The sequence below is a fragment of the Polyodon spathula genome, chromosome 4, assembly GCF_017654505.1.
Source record: "Polyodon spathula isolate WHYD16114869_AA chromosome 4, ASM1765450v1, whole genome shotgun sequence".
NCBI classification, from domain to species: domain Eukaryota; kingdom Metazoa; phylum Chordata; class Actinopteri; order Acipenseriformes; family Polyodontidae; genus Polyodon; species Polyodon spathula.
Window position 1 is genome coordinate 47,435,011 of NC_054537.1, and position 24,019 is coordinate 47,459,029.

At 46.4% G+C, this 24,019-nt stretch overlaps 1 protein-coding gene across 2 annotated transcripts in view; it reads right to left on the bottom strand.

Moving 5' to 3' along the window:
- LOC121314596 (ran-binding protein 9-like) overlaps positions 1 to 3,364 on the bottom strand; it is a 57,918-nt gene extending 54,554 nt beyond the window's left edge. The window contains exon 1 of one of the 2 annotated variants that reach the window (XM_041248028.1): positions 2,933 to 3,364. In XM_041248028.1, coding sequence (XP_041103962.1) covers positions 2,933 to 3,149 — 217 coding nt within the window. In that variant the 5' untranslated portion in view covers positions 3,150 to 3,364. The remainder of the gene's footprint in view (positions 1 to 2,932) is intronic. The other variant, XM_041248027.1, reaches the window with a different exon arrangement.
- Between the last annotated feature and the right edge of the window lie 20,655 nt (positions 3,365 to 24,019).

The window sequence follows — 24,019 nt, forward strand, 5'->3', positions numbered from 1 at the left end:
AGTTTTATTCATTGTTTGAAAAGGAAAATATTTGATTTGAAGTAAACAGTTTATTTTGCTTCTTGACATTTACATACTTTCAGCAAGTGAGTAACAAAAATACAGAGTGAGGTACTGAAAATTCAAGTTACAAAAAAGTCTCAGTAGCAACATTCTCCTTCACAAAAACAGTTATGTGAGAGCAATGTGCCTGACAGTTGTGGCATACGAATTCAGAGTATTTGTCATGCATAGTCATCATGGATACATTTCGGGCACCCCAAAGCTCTCCAAAAAGGCCACCTTTTGAATGAAATATTGGACAAAACATTAAAAAGAGGACTACAAAATCTAAATCTTCATGTGGCAAAGTATAGCATGTGAGGTGCAAGAAGGCAACATCCTTTTTAGAACTTGCTCAAGAAACTGGTGTATGACTGGCCATAAAGATTTACACAATATTCACTTCTGGAGAGGTTCTGGGACTCTTGGGCCTAGTTTTGGAAAAACTCATGTAGAATTTGATCCCTTTGTTCAATCAGTTTCAAATTTTTACCCAGTGTAGTAGACATGTTGGCGAAGCACTGGAAATATGGCTCTTTTCATGTGCTACAAGCTGAAAAACTGACTATAGAATATAAACAAATGAAAAACGTTTGTTGTTTTTTTATGTATTTTTTCTGAATATCTCCCTCCAGTGTGGTACAGAGTAAGACTTTTATCAAATCTGTGGTTTTAGTCCTGATGCCCAAGGGGTTACCTTGAATTCAAGCCCTGAACCATGCCTGTGCTGTCTATACTTTGGAAGATAATGTGATTTATTTAAGGCCATAGCCCTCCAGGCAGAAATTGCCTGTGGGGGGCTGGGGGTTTAACAGGTTAAACGGGCACCTCCTTACAGAAACCCAGGGCTAGCCACAGGGGTTAAACGGGCACCCCGACAAAAGGCCCAGGCATGGGGCAAGTCTTGCTGCTCCTGTGTGTGTAGGGTGTAAGGTTGGCAAGGAAGTGGTAAAATCTGTCCCTGCCAGATATCACAGGTGTCGTAATTGATGCCAATTGGGGTGTGGCCAGTATACAAGGAAGGAGAACTTCTTAGTCAGGGTGAGTAGGTGACTGCATGCGAGTGGTGTATTTTGAAAACTTGGTCAGTGAAGGTGAATGCCCAGCCTGCCAACAGTATTTGTACTGTACTGTTTTGTTTAAACCTTTTATTTGGGCCATCGTGCCTCTGTTTATTTGTGTCTGTTTTTTTCTATTAAAAGTGCACAACAGCGCTTAAACTGCAGCTTTTTCTGTCTCCGAATCTCATTATTGAGTTATCAATTCAAATTATGAACCATGCATGTAACATAAATCACCTCCATGGCAAAATTGTATGCACATGCAAATGGACAGAAGGTTTATAATATATCCTCAGATTTTGATTTGCTCATTAACTTGTGGTAAGAATGTCAAAAACAGATCTTATCACAAGAAAATGTATCATGAACCCCAAGTCTTAAGAGTCAAGAAGTTGTTGCATAATTCCAATTCCAAGAAAAAGGCAGTTTTTAATGCCAATATTATTGCACAATTATTGAGACGGGTAGATTATCTTCAAGAGGCCTATGTTTTTAATAGTGAACTATCAGCAAGTTTATTTCTGTCATTGCGAATGTGGCAATTCTTCCTGTGAGAAACCTGCTACAGCAGACCTATACATTCTATACCTTGAACTCCGTAAGGTTTTTTTTTTTTTTTTTTAAAGCCACTAATTCTCTTTAAACTTTGAAAAACAACTGCTAGATCCTTAAAATAGGATCTGGCATTTAGGCCTGAAAGCAATTGGTTCTCAAGACAATTATTTACACCTGTTTTCTCCATTGGTGTTGACAACCGATAAGCCATGTAACTGCTTATGTGCCTGAGCTCAAGGTCTGCATAACAGTGTGTCCATCAGTCATTTCAGAGGGCTGTGTATTAATTCTCTCTTCCTGTTATTTTAAGGCCTAATATGAGTCATAAAAAGATCATCTGGCTTCTGTTCACTTTGGAAGATTAAAACAACAGTACTACATCTTGCTGTGTTTAGAGATGCGGAACCTGTGCTTAATATAAAGACTTCATATTACTTTTGTTAAATTTAGGCTTTTTAATTAGAGTACTAGTAGTACAATTTAGGCCAATACTGCAGAGAAAAAAAAAACATCCTGACAAACACAATTGTGCCTCCCCTCTTACAGTAACTCTGCTTATCAAGATGTACAAGGCTCGTTTGTTTATGGCATTGGCATTATACCTTTATATGCGCCTCAAAATAAACACATTAAGTGCCTTCTTTACAAAGGAAATCATGTTGCGCAAAGAAATGACAAAACTTGGAGCCAAAATAATATTTTACATACCTTAAACGTATTTTCTAGTAACATTTGCATTTTTAAAACGTTTTACTATGCAGCAGTAAGGCTTCGACAATGTATGTTATTTTTTACCATCTTTTATAAGCTGTTTCGCTATCAATGTTGTTTATGTAACTACGCCTGAAAATCTATGTTGTGCAATATTACCCTACGTCTTGCACCAAGAATTGTCTGTGTAATATAAGTCAAAGTAACAGGATTGAGCATTCACATTTTGTGGCACATAATAAAATAACTGAGCACAGTTAATACAGGTACAAAACACCACCACAAAATATGCGATGCCTTACTCTGAACGTATTGCGGATACAAAACCAAAGTTGAGAGAACTATGATTAAACGCGATTATAATTATTTCTGTCTGAAGATTTTTGTTCCAATACTGTAAAATAAGTTCTCGCTGGTTGTTTTTGAGCCAGTATTTCTAGTCCGGCTTGTTGTTTACCACCATTGTATAGTATCGCGATACATCTATTAATCTGGTATTTATTTATTATTTTCTATATAAAACTAATGCTTTAATTTAAAACACAAAAGAGTAATCGGTGTACCTTTATAATGCACTCGAAGGTTGTTCTGGGATAGACCGATGTAGCTAAACTTGTCCTTGGGGCTCCAGGAACGGGGCAGCGGAGTTTCCTGTTCGTTTATCGCCGGGTACAGCAGCCTAAGCCGCTGGTTGAGCTCTTTTTCCTGTTCGTTTAGAGCCGAGTCCCCGTGAACCACAACAGACATCAAGGATCCACAGCCCGAAGCCTGCCCAGACATGGCGAGCGGACCGTTTTTGTTAATTAAAATACTAATGGCTACAATAACAATAAATTAGATGTAATAAAATATGAGACAAATAATAATAATAATTAATAGAATACTAATAATATAAAAGAAAACCAAGCAGAGGTAGAAGGATCTTTTGTTTGTTTTTAGTACATAATCCGCAGATCTGATTGGATCGGAGAGACTGTAGTCAAACTAACAAACACACTTCTCTTCCCTAGGAATGAAGTCACCGTGTACAGACATTTAATGATCTGTCGCTACTAGCTATTCACGTGAAAGTGACTAGTTCGGACAAACCCCATTGTTTAAGCAACAGGGTCCAGATACCCGTTGTCTAATTACTCTTAATTATATTGTTTATATAATAGTCGAATATAATAATGCAATCTGTGTGCAACACACGTAGTCACACCATAACCATAATAATTGAATAACCATAATAATAATATAATAGGAGTTATACCACAAAAAAAGCTAAATAAGACTATATTTAGTAGAATTCTAAGCCATCAGGTAAAATTATTCCATTAACTTACTATTATTATTATTATTATTATTATTATTATTATTATTATTTATTATTGTTGTTGTTGTTGTTGTTGTTGTCTGGGTGGCAAGAATTAACAAACCCCGACGCCCTAATGTCCGGTTTTAAGTGGAACCCATAAGAAACACCAACCTTCCTTTTAATATTATCTTTGAGATACCGTTGAGGTATCTTATTTTGGCTTTATTGGCGGTTTGGTTTGGATCGCCAATATACTTCCACCAATCAGAGTGTGGCATACAGTGTGCGATCCCGCCCTCTTACAGACTGGTATGCTGCAGGGGTTAAAGAAGCGCTGGAAGGTAAGAATGTGTAGGATGTCAAAATGAATATGAGAATGGCAGTGAGTGATGAAGTAAATTTGCTTTAAAAAAAATTTAAAATTAGACCAGACATTTCCATCAATAGATTTAGGAAATCTGGAATTTATGATGCGATCAGAAACTCTGAGGCTGTGTAAACGGTACCTGCTACTGTGGTACCTGTAGGACTGTTCTTTTTTAGGTTAAGCAGTTCTGTGTTATTTTTATTTATTTTTTACAGGTGGTTAAGTAACAGACAACAAATGTTTATGCCAGAAATATTAGAAAGTCTGTAACAATGGTGCAAATGTGCTTTGCATTGTTGTGGTTGGTAAGACACCCAGCGTGCAGGTATCGCAAAGTCCCTAAACAATATGTTAAAATAAATTAGTTCTGCACCGTATACATTTTTTATTTTATTTTTTTGCCAGTGCCTGCTAGTCTGTTAACCAGTTCCAACCTTGAAATATGACGGGAAGGTAAGCTGGAAAGAATTTATATTTGAAGCTTTGACAAACAACCAGGGATTAAATGAATGAGAGAAGGCATCACATCTATTTGACTGCATAACTGATGAGGTGCTTGAAAACATGAACTCTGACATAGCAGGGATAAGCCACAATTATGCATTGCTTGTGCCTGCATTGGCCATAGGGGTCAGAGGAGGCAGTTTAGATAGGCTCCGTGATGAGCGCTGTGTCGTGCACAGCAGGGACAGGAATGGAAGATGGATATGAGAGCCACAATCGCAGTGTATTGCGATTCCAGCCCCAATTAGTGTGCCAAACCAGATTGAGCCACCAACCTAGATTACTGACCTGAGTGGATTTGTCAGAATGAGGGGGGCTAATGCCGCTGAAGTAAGGCCTTACCGCAGCACAGTCAAAGCAACTGGGGAGTCTATTTAATACAATTTAAAATGACTGCTCTGAATAACCAATGGAGTCCCAGCGAGAAGGCGGGGCAACTGGTGGCTGCAATAGAAGGTGAAGCCACGCAGGCGCTGTTGGATCTCAGCATCACAGAGGTTGAGGACTATGAAGCCTTGCTCACAGCCCTGGACCGCAGGTTCGGTAGAAATGAACCTGCTGTAGGGTTTAAACAGCAGCTGGATGTTAGGACGCGAAGACCAGAAAAGAGACTAGGCGTGACACAGACATGCTGTACCTGGCCCGCAGAGAGTACCCAGACCAACCACCGTGCATCAGCACCTTGCCACGGAAGCCTTCATACACGGGTTAACCCCTTAGGCCCTGTGCCAGCAGGTCAAAATGACCACCCCCTCCTCTCTGGAGCAGGCTGTGTCCCAGGAAGAACGGGTCGAAGCTGCTCTCAAGGAAGACGACCGACTGGCCCTGCTGCCACTAGAAGCAAGCCTCAAGCTGGCACAGCTCCCCCTACTGCTAGGCAGACCCAACTTGAGGGTCCAGAGAGCAACAGCAACCCCGTCAATCCACCGTGGATGCCCAATCTGATTGCCATGATCAGATCCACTACCACACAGGCCCCCCCATGCACCTCCTTCTTGCCCAAGACTGTGTTGTTCCTGCGGGCAATCAGGACACGTCCAGAGTCGATGCCCCATTGCTCTGGCTCTGGTACCCTGCCTCTGCGCAGGCAACCCAGCACATCCCGGTTCTAAGCCTGCACTGAATTGCGCTACCCCCACAAGCTCCTAGCTCTGGGCTCGGCCTACAATATGCCAACCCTCCGCGACAGATCTGTTCAGGGCCCGCTATCAGATGCCTGGTGTCCCGCCACTGCTACAAAATACAAACCCTGGCAACACGACACCCTGCTGCCACAACCAGCTAACCCAGGCCAATGCTTGACACCTGTTGCCACACCCCAACTAAATTCATACCATTACCTCAGAACAGCGCCCTCATCTCAACAATACTCGCTGCAGCTGCCGGGAAATGAGATGGGGCCTGTGTAGACAGAACAGCGTGGGCCCCTTGCTCTGTGACTCAGCAATACCACCCAGCACCCCTAGTGAAAATCCAGCCCTGTGTCCAGGAGGACAGAGTCCAGTCTCCAGACCAGCAGCCAGTGACTGGCCAGCAGTTGTGCCAGTCAAGACAGAGGGTCCCCCTCCACGCACTTATCGACACCGAGTCCACTGTGACCCTGGTCTGCCCCGATGTTGTGCTGGAGAGGGTCCGCCTGGAGGCAACCACCGTACAGCTAAGGACAGCGACCGGTGAACTAGCACCAATGCACGGCAAGGCTACAATGGTGATCCAGGTCGCGGGTCACACCATTCATCATCTGGTGTGGGTTGTCGTGGTCCAGGACCCCTACATCCTTGGGATGGATTTTCTGCATTTTACAGGAGGACAGCTCAACCTGAAGACGGGGACACTTAAGCTACAAGAAGGCCCACACATGCTGCTCAATGAGCCAGAGGTCATGAGCTATCCATGAACCACCAAGCCCAGCTCTATCAAGGAGACCACTGTCTGTCGAGTTTATGCGGACCGCTCCCTCGCAGTACCCTCCGCAGCTGAACCTTTCACTGTCGCTACACCACTAACCTCTCTCAGCTCGAAGAAGGATATTGCCGTCACCACAGTCAATGAAATATGGAACAAGAATCGTGGGGGTCTTCAGCCAGCGCAGCAGCAGCAATTATGGACTGTTCTCTTCCACTGTCGTTACAGTTTTGCCAGTCATTTGGAGGATTTGGGCCGCACGCACCTGGGCCAGCACCACATTGATACTAGAACAGCGTGGCCGGTGAAGTTGAGGCCCCTCCGACATCCATTAGGCTGCCAGGAGGTGGCAGAGGAGACGCTAAGGTTGATGCTGGACTGTGGCAAAGTGGTGAATACATGCAGGTGAGTGCAGTGCAGAGTGGATTAATCAGACGAATGATTTACAGGTGCAAGGGTGTTTATTAATGATTATAATTATATTGCCTTATGGCAAAACCTGCAAACAATAGTAATGATGGAAGTGGTACAGTGGCGTGTATCACTCCTGTTTGTAATCCCACAGGTTTGACCCGCAACCTAAAAGTCCTGTATTTTCTCACCCACACAAAACACAAACACAGTACAGACAGTGCGTGGTTTTAGTGCTAGCGGTGCAGAGACAGTTCCTGTAGTGGAAAAGGTGACTTGTAATATCCGGGTTTACACTGGCCTGCAGCTGCAGCTCGGGATCATGTTTAGTACTCTTTAGTGAGAAAACAAACAACACAAGACACACAGTGTTAGTACACAGACTAACAACACTCACGGCTTTCGGTCTTAATAATACAAGCTCCTTCTAGGTCGTTTCATATAACCATATGCAAAGGAACAGATCACTGAAGCTGCACCCCCCTATTTATACCCTCGCCTATGACCCCTAGGTTAACGAGCGCATCCGCTCCTCCAATCCTTGGATGCCACGCCATCTACCGTCTGGGTCAGTGAGCTTGGGTGCTGTAGCTCCGCCCCCTTCCTAAATGGCCGACTTCCACCTACCCTATGGAATAAATTGTCTTGCCATTTGCTTAAGGTTACTCTGTTCCTTCTTTCTAGTGCCCTCACAGGTCTGGAAGGAGATCTAACACCAAGCATCATTCGATCTCTGTCACATGGACGCAGGCATAATAAAGCCGTCAGACAGTCCCTGAGCAGCACTGGTCATCATGGTCCGTAAGAAAGACGGGAGATGGCAGTTCTGTGTCAACTACCGGCGCTTCAATGAAGTTACACTTAAGGATTCATATCCCTTGCCCAACATCGATGAGTCCTTGGACCTGTTTGCAGGGTCCCAGTGGTTTTCATCGCTGGATCTGCGAAGTGGGTACTGGCAAGTTGTCCTCGGCCAAGAAGTCTGCCCCAAGACCACCTTCTCCACTGGCCGTGGAATCTGGTAGTTCACGGTGATGCTCTTCGAACTGCAAAGCCGCTGCAACGTTCGAACGCCTTATGTGCCCACAACAGAATGCCTGGTCTACCTAGAAGACCTTCTGATGCACGGTGGTACATTCAACGCCGTGCTAACATCTTTGGGCCAGGTACTCCACCGCGTTACAGAGGCTGGGCTGAAGCTCCATCCAAACAAGTGTCAGTTTATGTGGCAAGAGGTCAGCTTCCTTGGGCATTGGGTGGGCGCTGACGTATCAAGCAGAGCCAGTCAATATTGATGCTGTGAGGTACTTTCCAGTGCCCACCAACCCCCAACAGCTTCGAGGATTCCTGTGTCTGGTGTCCTATTACAGACGATTCATCCCCGCTCCACATCCTGCTGAACCGTTCATCTGGACGGAGGATCAGCAGCGCACCTTCGATGACCTCAAATCAGACCTGACCCAATCTCCCATCCTGCTACCTCTAGATCCTACAACTCCCTTCCTTCTGAACACAGATGCCAATAACGGCAGTATTGGAGTGGTGCTCTCCCAGGTCGGCCCACATGGGGAGCAGGTCATTGCCTACTACAGCCGGGCACGGAACAAAGCCAAGCGCCAGTACTGTGTCACCCGTAAGGAGCTTTTGGCCATCTTTGAAGCCACCCGCCACTTCCACCACTACATCTGTGGCCTCCACTTCACGATCAGGATGGACCCTGCAGCTCTCCAGTGGCTGTGTCCTTTAAGGAGCTGGAGGAACAAGTAGCTAGGTGGATTGAACTGCAGGCATCTGACTATGTCATCCAGCACTGTGCAGAGGAGAAACAGGCAAATGCCGACATCTTGTCCAGAAGGCTCTGCGAGGCCAATGACTGCGGGCACTGTGCAAGTAAGAGCAGAGAGAACAGGTACTTGGCACTGGGTGGTGGGACTGGACGGGGGATGAAGGGAACCAAGAGCTGGCACACTGCAGTGAGCTGATCCCGGTCGATGATGGGGACTGAAGAAGAGGGCAGGAGGCTGACGAGAGCCTGGAGCTGGAAGACTAGAACGCCGGCCCTACACCCTCAGAGCAATGGCCTTGTGGATAGGTTCAACAGGACCCTGGCAACCCAACACGTGTTGACTACCTCTGCCCACCAATGGGACTTGGACGAACACTTGCCCTTGGTGGTCATGGCTGGCAGATCCAAGGTCCAGGAGTCCACCGCCTGCACCCCGGCCCTACTCATGCTGGGACAAGTGCTCCGGACGCCTGCTGAGTTGATGTACGGAAGGCCGCCAGATGATCCCGATGCACTCCCAGGCCCAGAGTATGGCCGCCGACTGCAAGACCAGATAGAGAAGGCTCATGACTTCGCCGGGCACCACCTCCAGGCTGCTGGTGTATGGCAGAAGAGGTTCTATGACCAGAGGACTCGGGTGCCACTTCACTGCCGGGGAGGCCGTCTGGGTGTTCAGCCCCAAAAGACAGCGCGAGAGGTGCTCGAAGCTGGAGATCAATTGGGTGGGGCCGTGTGAAGTGCTGGAATGGGTTGGGGAGGTAGTCTACAGGGTGCAGTTGCCACGAGGGGACGGAAGGCACCATACTTTTGGGACAGGAACGGGCGGACCACCTGCCACACTGGACCCAGCACCGTTGTCACCTCCGGATCTCAACCTGCTGCAAGAGACCCGTACAGCCCGCAACCCAGATGAAGATGAGGCTGACCTGAGGTGCCCGACCCCCACAACTAGAGACACTGTTGCCCCAAACCAGGAGGGGGCACAATGGAGCCCTCAGTCATGCCCAACAAGAAGCAGAAAGATGCCAAGTCACTTTTGGGACTTTGTGACTCTCTCAGGATGAGGGACTAAGGAGGGGGCTGTGTAGTGACCCGGACAATTTGTGGCTCAGAAGACCTGCTGCTGTGGTTGTTATGTGTTGTACGTGCTGTGTGTATTGTTATCTTAGGCTGGTATATATACGAGAGTGTGTGCAGCCGGGAGTGAATGGGGTTAGTAGATTGCACAGCTGCAGAGGATTGCATGTGTGTGTGTGTGTGTGTGAGTGGTGGAGGAGGAGCCGTAAAAAGCGTTTGACAGTTTGGATGGACCTGCATACAGTGTACGAGAGGAAACTGGCTACAGTTCTATTGGTAGTTTTATTAATAAAAGGATTCAGCTCCGCAAAGGGACAATGCTGCAATACTATGATCATGCCACGGTGTTATGTTAGTGCACCATAGCTAAGTCTTGAAATTGAGTTAGCAAATGCCTATCGTTAAACTGTACTGCAGTTAGTAATCCTTTCCAATAACTGATATCTTAACATTGAAGGGCCATATAAGAACTAGTACTGTAATTATTGTAACTCATTTTTAGTTGGCCTGCCTTGTTCTCCTAGTTGCTGCAGCGACATTTAGATGCTATAACTAGTTACTGTAAATGAGATACTGGTTTAGCAGACACGTTTCATTAAGCATGTATTTGAATGTTTTTTAAATTAAAAGTAGAAATACAGAACTGTGTGTTTCTTTGTTAACATGCTAAGTGATAAATACCAATTCAAAAACCGTCCAAACCTACCAAGGTAGCAAATCTGTGAATTTAATACCAGATAAAATTTCCTGTTATACGGTTGTGAAGGGGTGCCCTCCCGTTGTGGATATTATTTATTTATTAAGTATTCATTTGTGTTGTTGTTGTTGTTGTTATTATTGTATGTGTGTGCAGATGGACAAAAGCCGTATGTAGCAGGGAGAGATCTGTGATGACTCTGCTGGCGTGTTCACAGTATTACAGGAAGAGGGCGGCAGTCTTCCAACAACCACCTGTGAGTCATGGCAGTGACACGGGGAGGTGGGAAGGTAGGTGTGTGGACTTTCCCCCTCTCTGAATGGCTGAGAGGCGAGTCTTTGCAGATTGCTAGCCCTATAAAAAAAAATGCTCTGCTGTTTCCTCAGGTCTGCCCACTTAGACGCGCCGAGAGTGCGGAAGCTCTGATCGAGGACCGGGAATCAGGCGAAACAAAGAGCGAGACAGAGAGAGCAGGGAACCCTTGGGCAGACCCCAGCGTATTATAAAAGAGCAGGCTAGTTAGCCTACAGAGTAGGATGGTGATCCGGGTCGTGCGGGTAGCGGCGACCGGGATAACGCTGCCGAGTGCAGCACCTTTTATTTGTAGTTTTATTACTGTTTTATTTTCTATTGTTCTTTTCGCCTTCTGTTTTCATTATTATTTCTTTGAGCACCTACGAGTGCACTTGCTGTTCGGGTACCAGCTGTGGTATTTCCGTGGTGCTGTCTATCATTGTTGATAGGCAGCCCACGGTCAACAGTGCCCTCTGCCGGAAAAAGCAAGAACTGTTCTCAAATAAAACTGGGCACCTAGGTGGTGTTTTCAATTACACCTGTCTGTCTCCTAGTCAGTGAATTACCCACACCCCTTCCACACGTGGTGTAAGCAGTGGGATTCACTTGCACTGCCCCAAGCAGTGCATATTCAGAAGGAGCAGACTAGTATGGATGCTACCCAGTTTGCCGCAATGATGGACCTCCTGCGCCAGACGCTCACCGCGGCAGTGCAGGGGGCGGCTAGACCCGCAGCTCCAGACCACTCCATCCAGAGACCCACCAAAATGATGGCCGAGGATCGACCAGACGCCTACTTGGAGGTGTTGGCAATCTATGGCAATGGCAATCTCAGCCGGGTGGCCCCAAGCCCAGTGGGCTAGCTATGTGTTGCCCCAACTCACCGGGGAGGCTCAAGCAGCTGCGAGGACGCTGTCCCCGGAGCACATGCTGGATTACCCCCGGCTGAAGGCAGCCATCCTAAATTGTGTGGGGGCCACACCAGAGGGCTACCGGAAGAAATTCCGAGAGGAGCAGTTTGCGACAGGGGAGCACCCACAAGCCATCGCCCAACGTCTGAAGGATTACGCCATGGGTTGGTTGAATCCAGATCTGAACACCAAAGCCAGGGTGGTGGAGATGATCGTGGTGGAGCGCTTCCTGGAGTGTCTAGCCTCGGGACCTCGGCTGTGGGTCCAGTGGCAGGCGCCTGACACGCTGGACCGGGCGGTCGAACTTGCCGAGCAGTACCAGGCAGCGGAGCCAACGCCTGTGAAACTGCCCGGGAGGAGTGCGGCTACTGGATCATCCCCTCAACTGGCCCCGGAAAGGGCGAAGGGACTGGGGGGAAGGGGTAGTCCAGGATTTGGTCGGGGGGTGTCGGCGGGAGCTCCCGGCCCGGGAACAGGGGCAGGGTGGGGATACCCACGGGCTGCTGCAGTGTCGGACCGGGGTCTCGCGCGGACGCCTTATCGGCGAGCCCCTTTTATGGCTCCAGTGTTTCCCCCTTTTGCCAAAACTTCGGGGAGAGAAACCAGCCCACCGAGGTGTTGGACGTGCAGGGAGGTGGGCCACCTCACCCGGGACTGCCCCGTGATGGAGACCTCAGCCGACCAGTTAGGCGCATTCAATTACCTCAGTCACTTCTGCACAAGGGTTTTGTTATTCCTGTGACAGTGGATGGTACAAAAACCCAGGCTCTCCTGGACTCAGGGTGTGGTCAGTCTCTAGTACAGGAGAGCCTAATCTCACCGGGGCATAAACGAATATTGGGATGGGTGCATATTAAATGTATTCATGGGGATGTCCGCTCCTATCCCAAGATCAATGTATGTATGACTATTGGCCAGCAGGTGACGCAGGTGCAGGTAGAATTATGTCCTCAATTGCCGGTACCAGTAGTTCTGGGACGGGACTGTGAGCAGTTTAAAGATTGGTTGGCTGCTCTGACAGCCCCGTCTTCTTTATTGGCTAAGAAAGAGGAAGTAATTGGAGAGATTTTTCCCTTTCGCGATCCAGAATGGTTTTGCCATAAATTTAAACCCCGTAAAACTAAACGGGAGCGCCGGATCGCTAAGAATGAGGGCTGGCAATGGAGAGAGTCGGAGAAGTTTCAGGTGGGGGCGGTTGGTGAAGAGTCCGGGGGGAGGTCGCGGAGCCAGCGCAGGGGTCTGGCTCGGCTGCCTCTGCTCGGGACCGACCTGACCCCGAGTTGGAAGCCATGGGAGCTGATTTCTTAGCTTGCTCCCGTGACTTCCGACTCGAGCAAGGGCGTGACGACGTGCTGGGCAGGCTCTTTGACCAAGCAGTGGTGGTTAATGGTCGGGTGGTCGAGCCCAGATGCGCCGCCACGTACCCCCACTTTGAAATTGATCGAGACCTGCTGTACCGTGTTGATAAATTACCCCAGACCGGTGAAGTGCGTCATCAGTTGCTCATTCCTCAGCCATTTAAGGAGGATTTGTTGCAGCTGGCTCACGCTATTCCCCTGTCTGGTCATTTGGGAAGGGATAAAACTAAAGCCAGACATGTGTCACGGTTCTTCTGGTTGGGGCTGGATGGCGATGTCAAACGGTTTTGTGAGCGCTGTGGGGAATGTCAAAAGGCCAGCCCTAGAGCCGTTCCACGAGCCCCACTGGTGCCTTTGCCCCTAGTGGAAGCTCAGTTTGAACGTATTGGGATGGACATAGTTGGGCCACTAGAAAGGAGTGCGGCAGGATACACCCACCTACTTGTCATTCTGGATTACGCTACGCGTTATCCAGAGGCAATTCTCCTCCAATCTATGTCCGCTTAGTCTGTTGCCAACGAGCTGGTTAAGGTTTTCTCCCGGGTGGGGATTCCCAAGGAGATACTAACCGATCAAGGCACCAATTTTATGTCCCGGCTAATCCGCGGAACATGTAAGCTTTTGGGAATTAAGACCATTAGGACCTCGGTGTTTCATCCTCTGACCGACGGTCTGGTGGAACGCTTTAATAAGACCCTTAAGAACATGTTGCACAGGTTTATTCTTAGTGATGTGCGTTACTGGGACCAGCTGATTCCCCCCCTTCTCTTTGCGTTCAGAGAGGTTCCCCAGGCTTCCACAGGGTTTTCACCATTCGAGCTGCTGTATGGGCGGAGACCCCGGGGCATGTTCGACCTGGTCAGAGAGATGTGGGAGGAGCAGCAGGACAATTCGACCAATACCGTCCGGTATGTGTTGGACCTGCGCAAACGTCTCGAGTCTGTGGGGAAATGGGCGCATGACAATTTGCAGCAGGCACAGCACAGACAGGAGACACAATATAACCGAGGAGCCCGGTTGCGCACATTTCAGCCGGGGGATAAGGTACTTCTCTTATTACCCAGTTCTGAGTCAAAACTCTTGGCTAAGTGGCAAGGACCCTTTGAGGTTACACGCCAGGTTGGGAAGGTGAACTATGAGATCTGCCATCCAGAGAGACGGACAGAGAAACACATTTACCATATCAATCTCTTAAAGCCTTGGCTCCAACCAAAGGTGTTGTTAGTGGCGCATGCAGATGACGTCACGGATCTGGGACCTGATCTTTCTGTGTTGGCAAGAAAAAGATCGGTACAGATTGCTGAGAATCTGACAACAACGCAGAAATGTCAGGCTCGCGGTCTGGTGGCGGAGTTTCCTGACGTGTTCTCTTCCGTCCTGGGACAGACTCGAATAGCCCATCATCACATTGATATTGAGCTGGGGGCTCTAGTTCACCAGAGGCCGTATCGTATACCTGAGCGTAAAAGACAGGTAATAAAAGCGGAAATTGACGAAATGCTGAGACTGGGGGTAATAGAAGAGTCCCAGAGTGATTGGAACAATCCGATTGTTTTAGTCGATAAGCCAGATGGGTCAACTCGATTTTGCATTGATTTCAGACGAATCAATGAGAAATCGAAATTTGACGCTTATCCGATGCCCCGGGTAGATGAGTTGCTGGAGCTTCTAGGCACAGCTCATTTTATGACGACACTGGATTTAACGAAGGGGTACTGGCAGATACCCCTGACTCCGGAATCTAGAGAGAGGACGGCGTTTTCGACTCCCTTTGGGTTGTACCAATTTAGGACCATGCCCTTTGGGTTGCACGGAGCACCCGCCACTTTCCAGCGGATGATGGATCGCATCTTGCGGCCCCATCAGCAGTACGCCGCTGCTTACATAGATGACGTGGTTATCCACAGTGAGGATTGGCCGAGTCATCTGTGTAAGGTGGCGGCGGTGCTGCAATCCTTGCGGGAGGCGGGGCTCACTGCTAACCCAAAGAAGTGTGCCATTGGGAAGAGTAAGTCGGAGTATTTGGGGTATCGGGTAGGGGGCGGCCAGATCAGACCGCTAGTTGCTAAGGTGAAAGCCTTGGCTGACTGGTCGGTTCCTACAACCAAAACCCAGGTGCGCTCTTTCTTGGGACTAGCGGGCTATTATAGAAAATTCATCCCGAGCTTCGCTACGCTCGCTGCTCCCTTGACAGACCTCACCCGGAAGGCTGCCCCAAATACGGTTCAGTGGACGGAGTCGTGCCAGAGGGCCTTTCTCGCCTTGAAGCGGAGGCTGTGTAGTAAGCCAGTGCTATGTAGCCCGGATTTTGGTAAGAGGTTCACCCTGCAGACGGATGCGTCAGAGATAGGTCTCGGGGCAGTGTTGTCGCAGGAGGTTCGGGGAAGCGAGCACCCAGTCCTGTATATCAGCAGGAAGCTCCTTCCCCGTGAGAAAAATTATAGCACCATCGAGAAGGAGTGTCTCGCAGTAAAATGGGCAGTCGAGGCACTCTGGTACTACCTCCTGGGGCGACACTTCACCCTGGTTACAGATCATGCCCCTTTAGCATGGCTTCACCGGATGAAAGATAGCAACGCCAGAATCACACGGTGGTACTTGGCCTTACAGCCCTATGCCTTCAGGGTAGTCCACCGAGCAGGAAAGCTGCATCAAAACGCAGACTTTTTCTCTCGGCAAGGCATAGGGGTGTAGGAGTTTCGAATGAACCGGTGGTGTCATTCTGAGGGGAAGGATATGTAGCAGGGAGAGATCTGTGCTGACTCTGCTGGCGTGTTCACAGTACTGCAGGAAGAGGGCGGCAGTCTTCCAACAACCGCCTGTGAGTCATGGCAGTGACACGGGGAGGTGGGAAGGTAGGTGTGTGGACTTTCCCCCTCTCTGAATGGCTGAGAGGCGAGTCTTGGCAGATTGCTAGCCCTATAAAAAAATGCTCTGCTGTTTCCTCAGGTCTGCCCACTTAGACGCGCCGAGAGTGCGGAAGCTCTGATCCAGGACTGGGAATCAGGCGAAACAAAAAGAGTTTCACAGCGAGACAGAGAGAGCGGGGAACCCTTGGGCAGACCCCGGCGTATTGTAAAAGAGCAGGCTAGTTAGCCTACAGAGTAGGATGGTGATCCGGTTCGTGCGGGTAGCGGCGACTGGGATAACGCTGCCGAGTGCAGCACCTTTTATTTGTAGTTTTATTACTGTTTTATTTTCACCTTTTGTTTTCATTATTATTTCTTTGAGCATGCGAGTGCACTTGCTGTTCGCGTACCAGCTGTGGTATTTCCTTGATGCTGTCTATCATCGTTGATAGGCAGCCCACGGTCAACAGTGCCCTCTGCCGGAAAAAGCAAGAACTGTTCTCAAATAAAACTGGGCACCTAGGTGGTGTTTTCAATTACACCTGTCTGTCTCCTAGTCAGTGAATTACCCACACCCCTTCCACACCGTAACTAAGGCTCTAGCCACAGTATAAAAGACCCACTGCGGTATCAAATTGTGGAAGAGTTGTGAGGAGAGTGAATGATTGTAAGAGTGAAGGTACTCGTTTTTGCAAAACGTATCGTTATTGTTTTTGTTTTGGGCCTTGTGTCCTTTTATTTCATTAAAGTCTTCAGTTTTGTTTAAATATTTATTTTGTTTATTAAAGACGAGTGCAGCAGCACCATTTTAACCCCGTAGCATCCTGTGTTTATGTTTCATTTCCTGGTCTGACGTCACCACCCACACGCACTACTCAAGCCATCCAATACAATGGTACATTAGTTGCTTTCCATGATATTATTAGAAATGTACTGTTTAGTACTGAGCTGTACATTCTACTGTGCCCCCAGCATTTGAATAATGCTACATTACATTGATCTGCATGTGATTAAATATATAACCTTTACAGTAAAATATGGTTTACTTACAATATACAATTCAAAAGTTTACATACCCCAATGGAAAGTTATAATTTCTAGAAATTTTCAAAAACAAATAATTTAGCAATAATAACCTCTTTTAAATGATTAGGATATTTGTCAATGACCTTTTGGCAGGATTATTTAGTGATTTTTGACCATTCTTCAAGGCAAAATTGTTCCAGTTTATTCAAATTCCGAGGACTTTTCTTGTGCACAGCCGTCTTCAACTCATGCCAAAGATTCTCAGTCAGATTTAGACTTTGACTAGCCCTTTCCAGAACCTTTTATTTAACCATTCTGATGTCGATTTTGGTCTTTGCTTTGGATCGTTGTTGTGTTGGAACGTCCAGTTGCGCTTTAAACCAAGTTTTGTAGTGGAGGGTTTCAGATGATTGGTCAGTATCTTTTGGTATGCTATGGAATCCATTTTACCATGTATTGGAACTAAATGGTCCCTATGCCATTAGAGGAAAAACAGCCCCATAGAAGGATATTACCACCACCATGCTTGATAATAGGTATGGTGTTCTTTTCTTTGTACGCCTCATCAGACTTTTTCCAAATGTAACAATTATCAATGTGACCAAATAGCTCAATTTTTGTTTCATCACTCCACAAAACCTTTGACCAGAACTCGTATCCATCATTCAAATACAATTTTTTGTTTTACACAGCGATTGCCCTTGTGTAGTTTTCCTAAGTGGCTTTTTCCTTGGCCTTGACCATTGAGACCTTCACCATGCAATACCCGACCTGTGGTTGAAACGGAAACCCCAGTGCCACTTGCAGCTAATTCACTCTGAATATCTTTGGCAGTCAATCTCGGATTGTTATTAACCTTCCTCACAATTCTTCTACTTGTTCTTGGTGAAAGAACCTTCTTTCTTCCAGATCAAGAATCCATGATCCAGATCCATGCAAAACAGTGGGTTCAGTCTCAAAATAATAGGACACGATATAAATCACACACACAAACACAACACGGTCACAAGTCCACAGTGAGTGCCTTTGGTGCAGGTGGTAAAATACAAATAATGTGCACAGAAGGGATGTCTGGGTTTGGAAACCATAACACAAGGAACAGATTGGTCACATCCCCTGATATACCTTCAGTCCACCCCTCCTTTGGTATCAAGTGCAATCACGTATCCTCCAATCCATAACGAACACATTGCTTACCGCATTAAGGGGATGACTTCAGTAAAACTTTAACACCTAGTTAATGTAATGAAATACAGTAATTAAATGTACCATATACCACACTTTGAAAATCATCAAAGAATACAATTCAGTACAACTTTGAAACATTATAGAACTTAAAGAATTGTTTAATTTCAAAAATTCAGTAAAATGTTTTTATACTTTGATAGGCATTGTAATAATGTGCAATTGAAATTAATACAATAAAAGTTCTAGCTGCTTAATAACATAGACAGGATCTCCAGCCCTTACTGACGAAATAGAAGAAAACAAGATGACTGTTTTAATTGGCTTAACCGCAACAATTTAAAGCACCCAATGCTCTATCTAAGTGTGGCAGAGCAAAGCTCTGCCCTTTTTAAATTGGCAGGGATGGGGTTAATTTCCCCTACCTGCTTGGGTTTATTATGTTCAGGTGGCTGGGGTTGATTAGTTGATTAGGTTAATTAACGATCAATCAGCGCCCAGCCATCTGACATAAAAGGAGGCCTCTGCTTCTCATTTGGGAGGAGGGAGCTGAGGAAGCAGGTTGGTGTTTGTGGGGTTTTTGTGATTTGTGAATCCAGTGAAGGCATTGCCCAGCCTGGAAACCTTGATTTTGTAAGTTTTGTTGTCTTTCTTTTTGTGTTTAAAGATTTTTATTTTGCCCTTGTGCACTTTATTTTTGTGTTTATTTATAATAAAATTAGGACTTTTTTGAACTGCAGTCTGTCTCTGGGCCTCTATCCACTCACCAGCCTGCCACATTTGGTGTTAGAGTGGGATAGTGCCACCTAGAGGCTCAGAGCAGTATTTATTTTTTTGGAATTTTTGGGATTTATTTATTTATTTATTTTTTTTGAAAAAAAATGGGAAAGAGCAAACAGCGGCAAAGGCAGGACAAGCAGCAGCTGAAGAAATGTAAGCTGCTGCAGCCACCGCTGGAGGACCCGGCCAGCCTCTTCCCTTGGTGTTCCTGGTGCGGGAAGGAGGACCATCGTTGGCGGTCCTGCCCAGATGTGCCACCGGCAAACTGGTGTGGCCGGTGTGAGGAGGATGGCCACAACTGGGCAGGATGCCCCTACAACCAGGCCCAGGAAGAGGAAGATTTTAAGGGGGGAGATGGCCATTGAGGCCATGTGTGCTTTGCACAAGGGGGGGGGGGGGGGGGGGGGTATATGTGGCAAAGTGCTCGCCCCTGTGTGTATTTTGTGTTGTGTGTTAATGTTGGTGTATAGTCATTGGTACATGGGATATAAACAGGTCTGTGTAACACAAGTGTTTAAAATGTATATCTGTATTTAGGCACGAGGATTGCACAGCACTTCACGTGCAAGTAAAAAGTAATTATATGAGCACGGGAAATTGCACTTCATTAATTCACGTGCTGTTGTACCGCGACTCCGATTGAATGATTGATTAGCAGTCGAGTCTCGGTACAGCTGCATAAAAGTGGCATGTTTTCACATAGTTGAGGTTGTGTGTTCGTTGAGTGGAGAATGGGATTGGAGACGGAGGTAATTGTGATAATTGTAAGAAAAATAAAAGCGTTTGTCTGTGTAGTCCATTTTTTTTTTTTTTTTTTTTGTCTATTTATTTTGGCGAAAGGGCCGTGTCCTGTGTTTTTGTGTGTTGCAACTTTTTTATTTCCTGTCTGTCTGACTTATTAAATCCTGAGTGAGACCATTTGCTCAGCTCCATCAAACTCCACCTCTCTGTTGCTTATTTCCTGGCTCTGGTCTGACTCCACTCACTCTGGCGGTCTTTGTGACACTCAGTTATTAACATTTGGATGTTCTTAAACAGTGTGCCTACAGACTAATTTATATATAAATAAAGTGTATACCAAAGTCACTACACGCTCAAGGTGCACCCGGTCAGAGATTGGTACTGGCTGGTGCGAGTATCCAGACAATGTCGGAAGACATTGGAGTGGTGGCTCTGCCCTGGCAATCTGCATCTCGGATCTCCCCTCCACTCCCCTCACAGAAGGGACTCACTATGGACGCCTCCAGCCTGGCTGGGGAGCGGTCTGGAATGGGAGGGGAATACGAGGTCAGTGGAAGGGACCTTGGCGAAGAACTGCAAGCAGTAGCCCTGGCGCTATTTCATTTTCTCCAGCAGTTAGTGCACAAACACATGCTGCTCTAGACGGACAACACAACAGTGGTAGCCTACATAAACCATCAAGGCGGCCTACACCCACCTGGCCTTCACCATGCGGCGCACAGACTCTTGTCTTGAATGCACAGAAACTTGTCTTCCGTAAGGGCAGTTCACCTCCCAGTGTGGACTACAAAGCAGCAGACCTCCTGTCCAGTAGAACTCCAGACAGCTCGGAGTGGAGACTGCACCCTCAGGTTGTGAAACAAATTTGGAAGAGGTTTCATACAGCACAAGCCGACCTCTTCGCCACAGTCGAGTTCACTCATTGCCCCATATGGTTCTCTATGGAGAGAGAAGGGGGTCCCCAGGGAGTAGACACACTAGGTCACCCCTGGCCACAGGGCTGTTGTATATGTTCCCTCCGTTACCGCTATTACCCCTGACACTAGAGAGGATCAGGGTGGGGAAAGCCCAGGTTTTTCTGGTCACACCCAGGTGGCCGAGGCACCCCTGGTTTGCTCTCCTTTCCATCATGTTGTGGGGCCAACCGTGGCAGCTCCTGCTCCGCAAGGACCTCCTGAGCGAAGTGGAGGGGTTATTATGGCACCCAAACCCAGCCCAGCTCCATCTCTGGGTTTGGCCATTGAACAGAGATGTTTGCCAGATGCAGTGGTAGAGACACTACAGTCTGCTAGGGCACCTAGCACCAGAGCCCAGTATTCGTACAAATGGAAGGTTTTCCAAAACTGGTGCTTTGCTGGGGGTCACAACCCTGTGACTTGCCTTATTGAGACAATTCTAATCTTCTTACAACACCTGTTTGATGCGGGAAAATCTACATCTACTCTGAAGGTCTACCTGGCAGCAATATCGATGTGCCATGATAAAATTGACTGTGTCCGCTGGGGCACACTTCCTGGCAGTGCAATTTCTTAAAGGGGCCGTCGTCCGATGAAAAGCATGGTCCCTAAGTGGGATCTGGAATTGGTGCTGGGGGTCCTTATGGGTCCCCCATTTGAGCCCATGGCCTCAGCAGAGCTGCTCCCTGTGTCCCTCAAAGTGACATTTTTATTAGCCATCTCGTCTGCCAGAATAGTAAATGAGTTTCATGCGCAGTCCATCAATGACACTTGTATGGCTTGCACTGGTAATGACTCACGGGTAACATTAAGAACTAACCCAGCCTTTTTGCCAAAGGTGGTCTCTTCATTCCATAATAACCAACCAGTGTTTTTTCGAAGCTTTCAGACCTCCCCCGCATGAGTCAGAAGAGGACCGCAGACAGCACATGCTTTGCCCAGTCCAGGCTCTGCGTTGTTACCTGATAGGACAGCGTCCTGGAGACAGTCCCCCATCTAAGACATATTCCCTGAATATAATAATACACGAACATGTATTAATGATATAACTGGACTAATTAATGAAACTGCTGTGTCTTAAGAAAAGGGGCCCCTTGGTTCCTAGCAGGAATATTGAACTGAAGATGACCAGGTGTAGGAAGGGGGCATCTGGACTGGATGAGGCTGAAAGGACAGTGAAGAGACCTCAAAACTGCAAACACAAGCAGTTTGGTGCAAGGAAGACATAAAGTATAGATGTCAACCAGTCCCAACCGCAACAACAAGCTGCTGGACGAAAGGAAGCAGATAAAGGATGAATCTCCAAGATTTATGAGTTGAAAAGGCAAGATACACAAATGATCTCATAAAAGTGGCTACCTAGCAGAGTGAAAAGACAAAAAATCGAAGGAAAATTGAACATTTTGCGCTCCACATCGAATACTGAATAAGGTGCTGTCACTCTGCTAAGCAAAGCTGCAACTCTGGGACTCTACCTGGACGGACCCAAGACGAAGAAGCAAGCTGCAAAGCGAGTCAATGACCACAAGCAACGAGACTGATGCCCGATGAGAAGACTGCCCATAAAACTTATAGCGACTGTTACCAGACAAACCAGTCTGGGTCTGCTGTACACCTAAACCCCACAGTATCCAAAGAAACTGTGCCATGCTACCTGCTAGCTAAAGATTCAACAAAGTGGACAGAGCAGATGAGCGCTGTTGTGGATCCTATACTGAGGACTGGAGACTTTGTTGCAGCTCTTTGTTGATTCGATTAAGAATTGAAACCTTGTTGCCAAGTTTTGATCCAAATTGGGATTGAAGACTTTGTTGCTGAGAGGAGAGTTTGTACTGAAAACTTCAACAGATTGAGTTTCCAAACCAGCGGACCAAAAGTCTAAGCTTTAAGGAACCGTTGAGTATAATTCCAGTGGCATTTTCCTCTCATGGAACTAAATTAATTAATTGTAACACATTCACATAGAATTGAACTCTTAATTATTTAGTTTGCCCACCTTGCATGTGAAATAACTTTTAGTGAAACTTGATGAAGTAACTATAAGTAATCTACCTCATATTGTTATATGAAGAATTTCTTTAAAAGTAAACTTGCCATATATTTAATCTATATAACATTAATAAGCTTAATGTGATATATTCTTAAGATTGTCTGCATTATCTCAGATGTACTCTGTGCACTGGATGTGTGTGTGTGTGTATGGGTGGGTGGGTGTGTGTGTGAGTGAGAGACTAGCTATGTCACAGGCTGCTGCTGATGTTCTAGAGGAAAGGCAGTGTCATATTTCAACTGCCTTCTAGTCAAGCACGAATGTAGTGAGAGCTTTGGAATTGTGAGATGTGCTTAGATTTACTTTCTGACTTCTGATTTCTGTTTATTATTTGTATACTTAATAAAATACTACAATTGATTAACCATTACTTGTGACTGCGCGTGAATGTGTGTTCATAGTAAATCCTTGATCTTTTAAACATGTCACTTTAAATATTGTTATTGAGAGAACTAATCAACCCAGATATTAAATTATCAATTATTGAATTGTTCCTACATCCATGATGGGGGACATTATGACCCATTCTACCAGGGGCCAAGTGACTTTGTGGGCTTTAATGGCGCCTCCTTGGATGACCTTTGCAATGCAACTACATGGACAGGTAGTCAGACATTTGCACATTTTTACCACCTTGATGTTGCAAACTGAGTGTTGCAGGCGGCATGCCCTTAGGCGTCACGAGGGCTCTGAGGCTATCACCGTGGGGCTGTTCTATCAGTAATCTAGAGCCACAACAGCCTTGTTACAGCTTCACATTCGGTCTTGGTTGTCATTCCACTTGAAAGGGAACGTTAGGTTATGACAGAAATTGATACAGAGCGAATCTAAACAAAAAGAAGACTCTGATCCTGATTAACTCATTTTGGACTGTGGCCAAGAGTAGTTGTAATCGGGGTCTCTGAAACCAGCTATGCATTATTTAAGACACACATACCATGTTAGTCTTTAAAGAGCATCTTGGTATGTGTGTGGAATATCAGTTATGTTAGGATAACACATAGGTTTTTCATACCCATACCAAATTATACAGCAACATTTAGTTTAAAACCAGTGCAGTGCTGGCCAAGCTGGAACTCCCACCAGAGATTCAATACTAGTACACAAGGATAATAAATGAGTGCTAATTAACTAAGACAGATGATGCCACAATCTGTCTTCAGCAAAGAATATTTTTCATTTGTTCTATTTCCTCTTGGGTACGAGTAATTTCAGACTGGCCAAGAGGTAGGGGTAGTAAAGGATGGGCATATATTTAATTCAAAGTAAAAGCCTTGCAGTGCATTTTTTTCCTTAAGATTTTACTATTTATTTCTGTTTCTCTGAGCTTCAGTTGGCAGGTGCTTCTGTATCCAAGACCACACAAATTGATAGAACCATATTACATTGGCAGTGTTATGGGTTTGTTGTCCAAATTCTGAAAACGTTAAAATGAAATAACAGGAGTGATTTT